At 56.8% G+C, this 11,116-nt stretch overlaps 7 protein-coding genes across 7 annotated transcripts; all 7 read right to left on the minus strand.

Moving 5' to 3' along the window:
• Positions 1-81: 81 nt before the first annotated feature.
• On the minus strand, positions 82-1,095 carry DQ04_04571000 (hypothetical protein; the record flags this gene model as incomplete). Its single annotated transcript, XM_009313663.1, has 1 exon — positions 82-1,095. The coding sequence occupies one exon, from the start codon at positions 1,093-1,095 to the stop codon at positions 82-84; it is 1,014 nt and encodes a 337-aa protein (XP_009311938.1).
• A 259-nt stretch (positions 1,096-1,354) lies between these two features.
• Positions 1,355-2,086, minus strand: DQ04_04571010 (hypothetical protein; the record flags this gene model as incomplete). Its single annotated transcript, XM_009313664.1, has 1 exon — positions 1,355-2,086. One exon carries the CDS (start codon positions 2,084-2,086, stop codon positions 1,355-1,357), a length of 732 nt encoding a protein of 243 aa, XP_009311939.1.
• A 380-nt stretch (positions 2,087-2,466) lies between these two features.
• Positions 2,467-3,246, minus strand: DQ04_04571020 (YbaK/aminoacyl-tRNA synthetase-associated domain-containing protein; the record flags this gene model as incomplete). The annotated part of the gene is made up of 1 exon (XM_009313665.1): positions 2,467-3,246. One exon carries the CDS (start codon positions 3,244-3,246, stop codon positions 2,467-2,469), a length of 780 nt encoding a protein of 259 aa, XP_009311940.1.
• Positions 3,247-3,712: 466 nt separating this feature from the next.
• Positions 3,713-5,350, minus strand: DQ04_04571030 (aspartyl-tRNA synthetase; the record flags this gene model as incomplete). Its single annotated transcript, XM_009313666.1, has 1 exon — positions 3,713-5,350. One exon carries the CDS (start codon positions 5,348-5,350, stop codon positions 3,713-3,715), a length of 1,638 nt encoding a protein of 545 aa, XP_009311941.1.
• A 298-nt stretch (positions 5,351-5,648) lies between these two features.
• Positions 5,649-9,464, minus strand: DQ04_04571040 (mismatch repair protein MSH4; the record flags this gene model as incomplete). The annotated part of the gene is made up of 1 exon (XM_009313667.1): positions 5,649-9,464. The coding sequence occupies one exon, from the start codon at positions 9,462-9,464 to the stop codon at positions 5,649-5,651; it is 3,816 nt and encodes a 1,271-aa protein (XP_009311942.1).
• Positions 9,465-9,689: 225 nt separating this feature from the next.
• On the minus strand, positions 9,690-10,172 carry DQ04_04571050 (hypothetical protein; the record flags this gene model as incomplete). Its single annotated transcript, XM_009313668.1, has 1 exon — positions 9,690-10,172. The coding sequence occupies one exon, from the start codon at positions 10,170-10,172 to the stop codon at positions 9,690-9,692; it is 483 nt and encodes a 160-aa protein (XP_009311943.1).
• Positions 10,173-10,626: 454 nt separating this feature from the next.
• On the minus strand, positions 10,627-10,887 carry DQ04_04571060 (hypothetical protein; the record flags this gene model as incomplete). The annotated part of the gene is made up of 1 exon (XM_009313669.1): positions 10,627-10,887. The coding sequence occupies one exon, from the start codon at positions 10,885-10,887 to the stop codon at positions 10,627-10,629; it is 261 nt and encodes an 86-aa protein (XP_009311944.1).
• Between the last annotated feature and the right edge of the window lie 229 nt (positions 10,888-11,116).

Genomic DNA, 11,116 nt, shown 5'->3' on the forward strand with positions numbered 1-11,116 from the left:
TTTTTTTTTTTTTCTTTGTCCCCCAACCTCTTTTTTTTTTGAATTCACCCTATCCCCTCCACCTCTCCACCCTTCCGGCGCTTACGCCCATTTGTTTCCTGCCGAAACTCGGAAGATGACGCCGAGTAACCAGTCGGCGACCGTGAAGGGAAACAGCAATATATTAAATGGAAACGACAGTGCAAAGCCATTAGATGCCTGCCAAAGAAAACCCATAACAGCCAGCCCGGCGATGAGCGCTCTGCCCCGCTGGCTGTTGACGGCAAATGCCTCCTCCACGAGTCCCGCCTCCTTGCCGAAAGCAATCGCATTCTCAACAAACAGCCGCGCCCCACGAACGGCGCAGTGCATCGTGATTGTGAACTGCTGTAGCGCCACTGCGGTTGTCATGCCGATGAAATTTAACACTGTACTTGCCAAGGTGCCAGCCAGCCTTTTCTGTTCCACAGGGAGCGCCTCCTCAAGGATGCTCTCTAATGGAAGGAATTGTTTAATGGCATCAGCGAGGCAGCAGCCAAACGCCAGGGCGTTCGCAAACTTATCGCTGAGAGCTGCGATGATCGCAAAGAAGGCAAGAAGCAACGCATTAAGTGCCTCCTTGACGCCAACAGGGTCAATGGAACGGAAAAAAACGCCCAACTTGCGCGAGAACAACTCTTTACGTTGAAGTTCCTTTACGTCTGGGATGCCGTTCTTATTCTCATCAAGAGTATCATCCTTCTTGCTTGCCTCTCGTGCTGTGAGGTAATTCCCGTACAGCGTATGCATGCTTGCCTTGATGCGGTCCCAGCTGGTGATGTGCACAACTTCCACCACTGCGATGAGCATGGTGAAGCAGCCACCAAAGAAGCAGACGACGAGACCAATGAGGAGTGGCACAAGCTGTTTCATGTGGTGCCGCTCCATCGCGGAGGCGGCCTTGGTGACTTTACCGAACGCCTGCTCTGCAACTGGATAGGCACCGTCAAGGGCGTTCATACATTGTGCTGACAACTTGTTGCCAAGACGTATCTTCGATGATAACTTCGGGTATTTGCGCTCCAGCACAGAAAAGATGTGCGCCAGTGGCAACTCTTCCTGCTTCGCACGTGGCATACGTATATGTATATCTTCGTAGGAACCTTTGTATGTCTTTGTAGATGCCAATATGTCGGTATGTGTGTGTGTGTGTGTGTGTAAGGACAATTCACCTTAATAGACTCGCTTAAGTTTTTTTTTTCCTTCTTTTTTCTCTCTTGGTGTAGCGAAGGAGGCATGTGTAAGAGAGAGAGGGAGCTCATCAATGCCTATAGTGAACACACTGCGCACGCCCTTCATTCCACCAGGTCGGCACAAGTAGACAAGAATCAGGCTGTCACGGCAGGCGGAACTGAAGTCCATTCGTGTTGTACACAAGGATGTTCGGCACCATGCGTGCCGAGTGCTGCTGGCTCGCTGTGCCCTCCCGCATGCCTTTTGCCGCCTCGATGAAGTAGTCTGTGTGATGATTTGGCACCACAACACCAATCGCAGGCACATCACACGTGTTTTGCGGGGCAATAATGCGACGCATCACGTGGCACATCTGCACATAAACAGGAATGAAGGCATCAACGCGAAAGAATTCCATCGTTATCCTCCGCGTCGACGCCCCCGCCTCACTTCCTCCATTGGCATCGGAGACGTGAACAGGTATAGGCAATGCCAACGTCCCGCACAAAGGGATGTCGTTGACATCCCTGCTCTTCGCAGCCGCATTAGCAGTGGTGGCTCGGATTGGTGCGGCGCCAGCAACAGATACTTCACCCCGCTGCCTCACAGCGCATATGTACGTCTGCCACGCGTCGCGCCAGCTCTCGTGCTGCAGCAGCGGGCTCTCTGGTGAGAAGCCGCATGGGCGAACCCACGAGTCCACCAGCGTCGCAGTCACATTGGGCGAGCGTCGCAGCAGCAAAGGGTCCTGCTCACCTCGGCGTGCCATTATCTGGCGCAGTTCTCTGTGCAGCGATGGGCACACCTCGCGGTAGAAGTACGGCAGCGCCACGGCGCGGCTGCTGCCGATGTCAAGAAGAACGGGGCAGACAAGGCGGCGTTGCGGCAGCACCATATTCACCCCGCAACGCCCATGCAACCCACCCCTCCCCCCTCTTGCCTCCGCACCCGACTACCGCTGCGTAAGAACGGAAACAGGCAACCGAAAAGATAAAAAAAAAAAGAAACAAAGAAAATATTATTTGACCAGGAAAATTAAAAAAATTAATAAGGAATGAGACAGACCAAGAAGGTGAGAACGCAACAAGAAACAAAGAAATATCAAGAGAGAAACCGCATCATCATGGGCGACAGCACAAACTGTGTAGTGATGCGAGGCAAAGCATGACCGTCACCGCCCCTCTTCACCGACAGGCAACCCCAAAAAGTGAAAGAGAGCCAGTGTGTTCGTGCGTGTGTGTGTGTGTGTGTGTGTGTGTGTGTGTGGGAGTTGTCCTAGTCGACCAGGTGCTCCAAGTCTTCGGCAGACAGCGGCGTGGTGACGGTGGCGACGATGGGCTCGATAATCTCCACGAATTCCGCCACGTCAACGCGGACCTTGCAGTCCACGTGCCCACCGCCCATCCAAAACACCGGCGGCGTTAGCTGCGCAATGCGGTGGCTCATGATGACGGGGATGCGCGTGGTGGTGCCGAACGGAGCCACCGCGCCGTGGCCAAATCCGGTCAACTGCAATGCCACAGCCGGGTCGGCAAGGCGGAAGTTAAACTTCTTCTTGCCAAGTCCCTCGTTCATGTCCTTCACACACCGCATGACAAACTCCGCGTCAAACTTCTCGGTGTACGGGTATACAATAATGTAGTAGCGGGAGTTCTCGCGGTGGCTGCAGTCGGAGTGAATGCAGTGCGTGTTCTCAAGCACAATCGACTTGCAGAGATGCTGAATAGAAGGCGCCTCCAGAATGTCACGCCGCCACTGCAGTGAGTGTGAGTAGTAGTCAGATGGCACCCAGCGGAAGACGGCACTGTAGAGTCGGTGTGCCAAACACCAATGCCGCAGCGCGGCAACCTCGGACGTGTCCTGTTTGCATGGCTGCAGCTCCTTCAAGTCGCAAGGGTCCCGGTGCCGCGTCGCCACTGCAGCAGCAGCAGCAGCAACATTGGCTGTCGCCTTCGCGGCAGGCTGCATCATCAGTCGCAGCTCCTCGATGCCCTGCTCGATGGCGGTATAACGCGTGGCGAGAGACACGAGACGGGTCTCCATGCTCGCTGACATTTCTCTTCGTAAATTGCTTATTTTCCTCTACGTATTCTGTGATGTCTTTTTTGTGTTGTTTTGTTTTGAGTGTGTTTCCTCTTTAGGAGCCATGCGCAAAGCATATTGACAAGGAGAGCGGGTGGTGGGAGTTGGCTGTAGCGGCAAAAAATAAAAATAAAAAAAAAACCTCCGAAAAAATTAGGCGGCCCGGCTGTGTGATTGTCTCACCGATGGAATCCTCTGCGAAAGGGAAAACGCAGTGCCGGTACAAGTGGAACACACCCACTGGGGTGCGGGGCGTGGCAGGAGGCCACTTCAACTTCTTTTTTGTTGTTGTTGTTGCTGTTGTTTATCATCTTCGTCTTCTTCCGCTATTCTTTGTTTTCTGGCAGTGACTCTTGCCTTTGCGTCGAGCGCGCGCGCGCTCGAGAGAGAGAGAGACACACACACACACAACACGCAGCGAAGTCGCATCGCGCGGGGGCTACGGCGCCAGTCGCTTCGGGTCGCGTGGGAAGAGCGAGACCTGCCGGATATCCCGCGCACCGAGGAGGAAGAGGGCGATGCGCTCCAGTCCGAGCCCGAAGCCGCCGTGCGGCCACGCGCCGTAGCGGAAGGCGGACACGTAGTCCGTCATCTGCGCCGCGTCCACCTGCAGCCGCTGCATGTTTTGCAGCAGGAGGGCCGGGTCGTGGACACGCTGCGCTCCGCTGCAGATCTCCTCGCCGCGAAGGTACATGTCGAAGCTGCACGTCACGTCCGCCTTGCACGGGTGTGGCATCGTGTAGAATGGCCGGGCGCTGGTGGGGAACTGGTCGACGATGTAGACATCCACGCCGTAGCGCTCCCGCACCAACTCCCCGAGGCGCCGCTCCTGTGGGAGGGTGAAGTCCGTCACTGGCTGCGATATCACATTGTGGTCCAGCAGCATCTGCACCGCATCACAGAAGGCGAGGCGCAGCACTCGTGGCCGCCCACCGCCCACGCGGCCATGGTAGCGGTCCAACGAGGCTACAGCCGCATTACCTTCGGTTGCTGTTGCGTCACTTGTCGTCAGCTGATACCTGGCGATGGTCTCCTCCGCAACCTCACACACAATTGCGGTGGGCGGTGGGGATCGCTCACTTGTTGTTGGACTCGTATTGCTGCTCTCTGCGGCGTCAAGCTCGGCCAGTGATTTTTGCGCCTGCTGCACCAACGCCGAATGCTGTGTCTGGACGTGCTCGATCATGCCGCACACCGTCGCCTCCAACACATCGAGCACCTCTGTGTACGACTCACCAATGACGAGTTCCGCGTCGAGCCCAACGAACTCGGTGAGGTGTCGGTGTGTGAGACTCTTCTCGGCGCGAAACACCGGCGCAATTTCAAACACGCGCATCGCATCACCCATTAGTGCCATCTGCTTATAGAGCTGTGGTGACTGTGCCAAATAACCCCGCTGGTCAAAGTAGTCAAGCGAAAATACCGCACTGCCACCCTCTGACGCGGTGCCAATCAACTTCGGCGTGTGAATCTCCAGAAAGCCTCGGGCGAGTAGCTTCTCGCGGAAACATTGACAAATGGCGGACACAATGCGGAGCATGGACGCCATCAGCGGTGTGCGCAGGTCCACGACACGGTGGTTGAGGCGCGTGTCGAGTTTGGTGTGACAGTCCTTTATCGGGAACGGAAGCGGCGTATCGGCCTTGCTCACAACATGTATGCGTTCCGCGTGGAGCTCATAGTTGGTGCAGCTGACAGACGTAACCGGTTTTTCGGCAGGCACGACAGCACCCGTCACGTCGACAATAGACTCCGGTGTGAGGTCCTTTACTTGTCGCGCCATGCCTGCGCCCACCGCCACCACCTGGATGGAGTGGAATGGGGGCTGACGGAGGTGAATGAACGCCAACTTGCCACGAACACGCACGTGTTCCACACGGCCGCGCAGCGTTGCAGCTGCGGGTGGTGTAGCGCCCAGCTGGATGGACGCAATGTCTATTCCGATCGCCGTGGTGCAGCCGCAGTGACGGCGCGCAGTCCAAATGGGCATGGGCTGCTGCTGCCTTCTATGATGAGGATGCAGCCGCACCAGCCTCCAATGGTCCATGACTCTCCAAGACGGCAGACGCGTGAACATTTCGCAGCACCACAGTAACCCGCGCCACTACCTCGAACAACGCATGCGCCTCCCCTCGACACGAATGGCCAAAACACAAAAAAAGGAAGGAAGGAAGGAGTGTAGAAAATGGCCCACGGGGCTCACAGTACCACAGGATAAACAGCGTCAGCCGGCACATGGTAAAAGGAAATGATGTGCCGCACCCCTATTCGCCACCCTGTACCCCCACACCCCCCACCCTTTCGAAAATGAAATCAAGAAGCAAAGAGGGCGTACACCACCACCACGCACCCCTCGAAGAAACCCATATCAAATATTACAATGCCTGAGAATACCTTCGCAGAGAGTCGGAGCTCACTGGCTCCTCACTCTCCCCTGAAATGGTGGAAACACAATAAGTGCCAGAAAGTCGCGGTGCAGTATTGAGAGTATCGCTATCACTCTTATTCTCTTGTTTCACGCGACTACTATTCCTGCTGCTAGTGCTGCTGCAATTGCAGTCAACGGCAGTAGTCGACTGCTCGTCATCGCGCCCTCCATTATATCCAGGAGCGGTGGTGTCGTCGGTGCTGCCGCCATGTCTCACCTCCCCGATCGCACCCATCAACGGCAGCAGCTCCTTCGCAAGAGCGAGTGCTGGAGCAAAGAAGCCTACACGCTCGGCGAGACGCAGCCCGTAGTGATCCACCTCGGAGGGGCCTGGTAGCAGCCGGTATTCGAAGCGGAGAGCGCACGTCGACTTGCTTGTTGTCTTGACCGACGCTCTCGTCGCCACCGACCCTGCTCCTCCTGCCATCTCATTTGAATTCTTCTCATCCCCTGTGCTCACTGCAAGGTGGTAGTTCTTCACGCTACCTGCGGAAAGGCCTTCCAGTCGTGTCAGGCGGCTGAAGTGTGTCACAAAGACAGTGCGGCACCGTGTCTCCACGAGAAACTCTACTGTCGCCCATGCAATCGCAGTTCCCTCACGCACTGCCGTGCGCCGCCCGAGTTCATCTACTAACACCACGCTCTCTCGCGTGGCGTGGAGGCATAAGTACGACAGCTCACGCATCTCCTTCCCAAAGGACGAGGTAGTAGTGTCCTCGAGATCGTCGCACAGCATGTGGGCGATAAGGCGGTCGCATGGCTGCAGTGCGACGGCCCTCGCCGGGACAAGGCATCCACTCTGCGCGAGGGCAAACATCTGCCCAAGCTGTCGAAGGAGTGTTGTCTTCCCTGCAGCATTCGGTCCTGTGATTAGAAGCACATTGGTGTTGCCGTCCCAGCGAATGGTATTCGCCGTCGCCAACCCGCCGGGGTGCCGCGCCTCCACGAAGTAGGTGCCGCTGCATCCCCCTAACGGTCTGTCCGGTTTCAGCAGCGTGGGTCGTGTGCAGGCGTTCAGCCGCGAATACGTGGCGAAAGCCACCAAGAGGTCGAGCATAGCAACCGCATCGCACACTACCTGCAGTTTCCCTAGACGCTGTCGAAGGTACTCAATCAAAAATCGCACAAGGCCATCCTGTGTGTGAAGGATCTCCGCCACCGCCTCATCGGCGGTACGGCGAAGGACGAGCAACTCCTTTGTTGTGCATGTGACCCTCTTACCACGCAACTGATGCTTTGTAAGATGATGCGTCCTGTCATCACCCTGTTGGTCATTCGCCGTGGTGGTGACGATCGGGGAGGAAGAAAAAGGCTGGTGCTGTTGCTGCTGCATCCGCACTGCAGAAAACTCATTACCCACAGGATATGTGCTATCAGTGACCAAAGCATGCGCCTGGTCACCGCATTCTGGCGTGTTGGTGGAAATTTCACCACCGTTCTCCTCTCCCTCCCTTATCATTGTCATGCAGCTGCTGTGGTACAAAGCGTAGTGATTCCCACCGGAGTATTTCTGTAAAAAGATGGAGTCAGGGGCGTTGCACTCATGGCGCGCATCGTACGACAAGTGATACCCACGCACGATGTCGTACACAACTCGCAGAGATCCCACGCCATGCCGCTGCTTCAGCTCTTCTGCGTGAGCAAACATTGCCTCAACGGCCTGGCTGTACTGGTAGCGGGACGCATCGAGAGTACCACAGAGGTTTGGCTTGACTGCAAAACACTGCTGCACCTGCAGGACGGCGCTGCCGGGCCGCCGTACCCGATGCCCCGCCGCACCTCCGGCCTGCGCCCCTTTGCTCCGTGTCGCCCGCACGATACCCTCGTCGAGGTACACCCCAATTTCGGCGCTGATTTCGTCCATGCGGCACACCGTCAGCGCCTCAAGCAGCTTGCGGAGAAGCGTCGTGGCGCTGTGCTGGTGGTGTGTTTTAGTGAAAATGCGACGCTTCCGTTCCCGTTGACCTCGAGGGCTGTTCCTCGCATTTTCACTGCATCTTCGTCTCTTGCGCCGCAATTCAAATGCTTCAGGGGATCTGTTCTTGTCGTCATCGTCGCCACCGACATAATTGCCGCTGTTGTCCTTGTCGACGTCGTGGTCATTATCGGCATCATTATCGTCGCTGTTATCTCCGCTGCGACTGTGATAGAATCCGGGATCTTTCTGCTCGGACATATCCATTGCACCCTCGTTGTCATTGTTGTTGGCATCGCCGTCGTCGTCGCCGCCCAGAACTTCACGCAGGGCGGCTGCCAGTTGGATAGCAGAGCCTAGTCGTTGCCATAGCACCACAACTGATTCGATGCGCTGCTGCATAGTCTTCAGTGTCTGCACCTTTGCCTCATGTGAGAAGCTCGAGAGAGCACGTTCAAAGTCATCACCACCGAAGCACTGCAGCCATCGCCTCAGCGCCGTCACCGCTCCTTCTTTGTTCCTCAGCCACTCAACACTGTCATAACGCAGTTCAATGCTTGTTGGGTCGCGCAGCGGCTGCAGTATCGTGGACCGAAGTAGCCGCCGACCCACGCCGGTCATTGTGTGGTTCAGTGCCTCCACAAGCGGTAGCAGCGGCGCACTTTGCGGTTGCTCCCGCGCGGCACGGAAGAATGTCTTGCGCGCCGCCCGTCCCCCACCGCCACGCAAAGCATCGCCGCGTGGGGCACTGAACGTGTGGCCTCGTGACGTCGGCCCCGTCGCAATGAGGTGCAGAGCGCGTGCGGAGAGCCTAGACACCTCCATGTAGTTCTCCAGCGTCAGGTACTGCACACGCACGGTGTGTGGGAGGAGTGTGTAGTTATACGTCAGTTCCATGAACTGAATGAGGGCGTTTGCGGCCGCCACACAGAGGTAGCGGTCTGTATTGCCGACCTCCAGGCAGGCGTCGTCGGTGGACATGAGCTCCAGCAGGCGGTGTGCGCCTTGCGCCTCGTCGAACGACCGCCGCGGCACCCCAGTGAAAGTGATCTCGCGGAAGTGGCGCAGCAGCGTCTGCACAAACTTGCCGTCCACGACGGTTTCCGGCACCAGCACCTCGACAGGGTTGCGGGAGAATACGAACGACAGCGTCTTGGTAAAAGCCACGCTGTCGCCGTACTGTGTGATGATAATCGCCAGCGACGGTAGCTGGCACAGCGCCACCCCAACTTCACTGGCGCGGTTGTCAATGAGAGCCATTATGCAATCTCCAGACCCTTGACTCGTGCCGGAGGGGCGCGCGCCTGAAAGTGTTGTTGTCGCTGTTCTGGTGAGTCGCGGCGCGGTGGAGGCGGCGGCAGCGGCAGCGGCAGCGATTGCACGCTGCGATACCGCTGGGGTCACCGGTTGGGCACCATGGCTAAACGGAAGCGCGGCCGTTGGGGCAGGAAGAGGCACAGGGGTGGGAAAGGCAGAAAAGCCGGAAGCAAGCGCGGCTGCTGTTCCATCCCCCCGCATGTGTGATGCGTGACAATGCTGCTCGTCTGCAGTAATGCGGAACGCCTCTTCATGCTGCGCTCGCGTGTTGTAAAAGGCGGCTGTGTGGCCGCTGACGGCAAATGAGGGGGCGGAGGTGCGGACGCCCGGCTTGTGCAGCTGCAGCTGCAGCAAGGAGAGAGACGCCCCGACCCGCCCCGTGAAGGTGTGCGGCGGTGTGTTATCTGTCGTCGTCGCCGCTGCTGCTGCTGCTGCTGCTTTTCCTCCTTTTGCCTCTGTTGTGAATTCTCTGTCTACGCTACATTGGCCGTGTAGAGGAGAAACAAATTTAACACAATGGAGCCGCTGCATCAGACGCAGATGCGAGTTGTGTGGCCTCGTCAATCCCGTCGTGATCACAGAGGTAAATATCAATACAGTTCGAATCACTCCGTCTTCGTTATACGTCTCAATCAACGACGCACACACAACCACGCACACACACGATGGATATTCCATCCACCGCATGAACGCAAGATAAAATACAGCTGCACGTGGATCATTTTGCCCACAATAAAGGACAACGGTCTACAGTGCTCACTTCTTCTTCTTGACAGTGTTGGTACTCTTCGTGCTGGTTTCCTGCATTGATACGTACTCGTCCCGGGCATTCACTAGCGGGGCGAGCTGCGTGACGCCGCCGAGAGCCGTGATGAGGACGTAAAAGAAGAACACGTGCGGTGCCGCGTTGCACGACACGCAGATCCTGAAGGCAATGCCTATCTCCATGCAATGCACCAGCCACGCGAGTGAACACACCGTACGGATCGTACTCATGCCGCCAATGCCGCGGCACATGCGGAAGAGCCTGCGCATCACCGTGTCCTCCAGGAACAGCTGCGCGTTGAATGAGTACTCGTCCGGCTGCGTGCGGTAACTCGCGGCCCTTTCCGCCTCAGTGGCGGCGATGTTCGGTGGCATGACGAGGTCGGTGCCGTCCGCATTGACAGTGGTGCAGCACGCTAGGTAGTTCAGCAAGAAAAAGGCAATGAACGTTGGTACAAACATCAGCCATGGCATGCGGTACGCGAGCCTCCTGCTGCCTCTGTCCCCAGCTTCTGATGCTGCTGGCGTTTTTGTTATTGTCTTTCCTCTAGCCATCGCTTTGTGTGTGTGTGTGTATATATATATATATATATTTCTTCGTGGATGTTCGTCCCTTTGGATTCGTTGGCGATTTTGGTGCCGGGCTGGAGCCGCTGCTAATGCAACTCAACGAAACTGGAGCACTAGGGAAAGAAAGGCCATATATATGCACATATACGCATGTGGGCGAGTGAGTGCGTGACAACAACAGAGAGCGCGGAGGGGTGGGGGGGCACAGAAAACAAGTGCACTGGCGCCAGCGCCACACAGGCAGCATGCAGGTCTGTTCCTCTGCGCCGCCACAAAGAGAAACCGAAGCGAGGCAAGAAGAGACACACCAACTAAACACCGGGTCCCTACACCAACGACCAACGGGAGACATCGTCATTCATCCACGCCGCCACAACAGCAGGCGACGTGTTCCCTGCGCAGCACCCTTCAGTGCCACTGTCGCATCGCCGCAGCGGTCAACAGCCACAAACGCCGTGAATGCCGCAACGAACACGGCGAGGCGGAGCAGCGTGGCGCGGGAGTCCTTACGCCGATCCTCTTCACTCTTCGAGCCGTTGTACACCGTGCGGAGTCGGCCACCGACGGTCCACAAGATGCTCAAAGCCTTCTTGCACATCTTCCATTTGTCATTCCACATTTCCGCCAGCACACTACCGTGCAGGGGGGATCGACGGATAGAAACAAGATTGACAAAGAAGAGCAAACAGGCATTGAGGACACTGGGGCTCACGGCTTAAAGCGAGAGGATAAGGCCGCACAAGGAAAACAAAAAAGGCGCTAAATTGCACATGCATGGAACCACAGTTCTTCTCTGACGCCTGTCTCCCTCCCTCTTTCACTCCACACACATACACACACACACACAC

Source organism: Trypanosoma grayi (assembly GCF_000691245.1).
Source record: "Trypanosoma grayi strain ANR4 Tgr_457_V1, whole genome shotgun sequence".
NCBI classification, from domain to species: domain Eukaryota; phylum Euglenozoa; class Kinetoplastea; order Trypanosomatida; family Trypanosomatidae; genus Trypanosoma; species Trypanosoma grayi.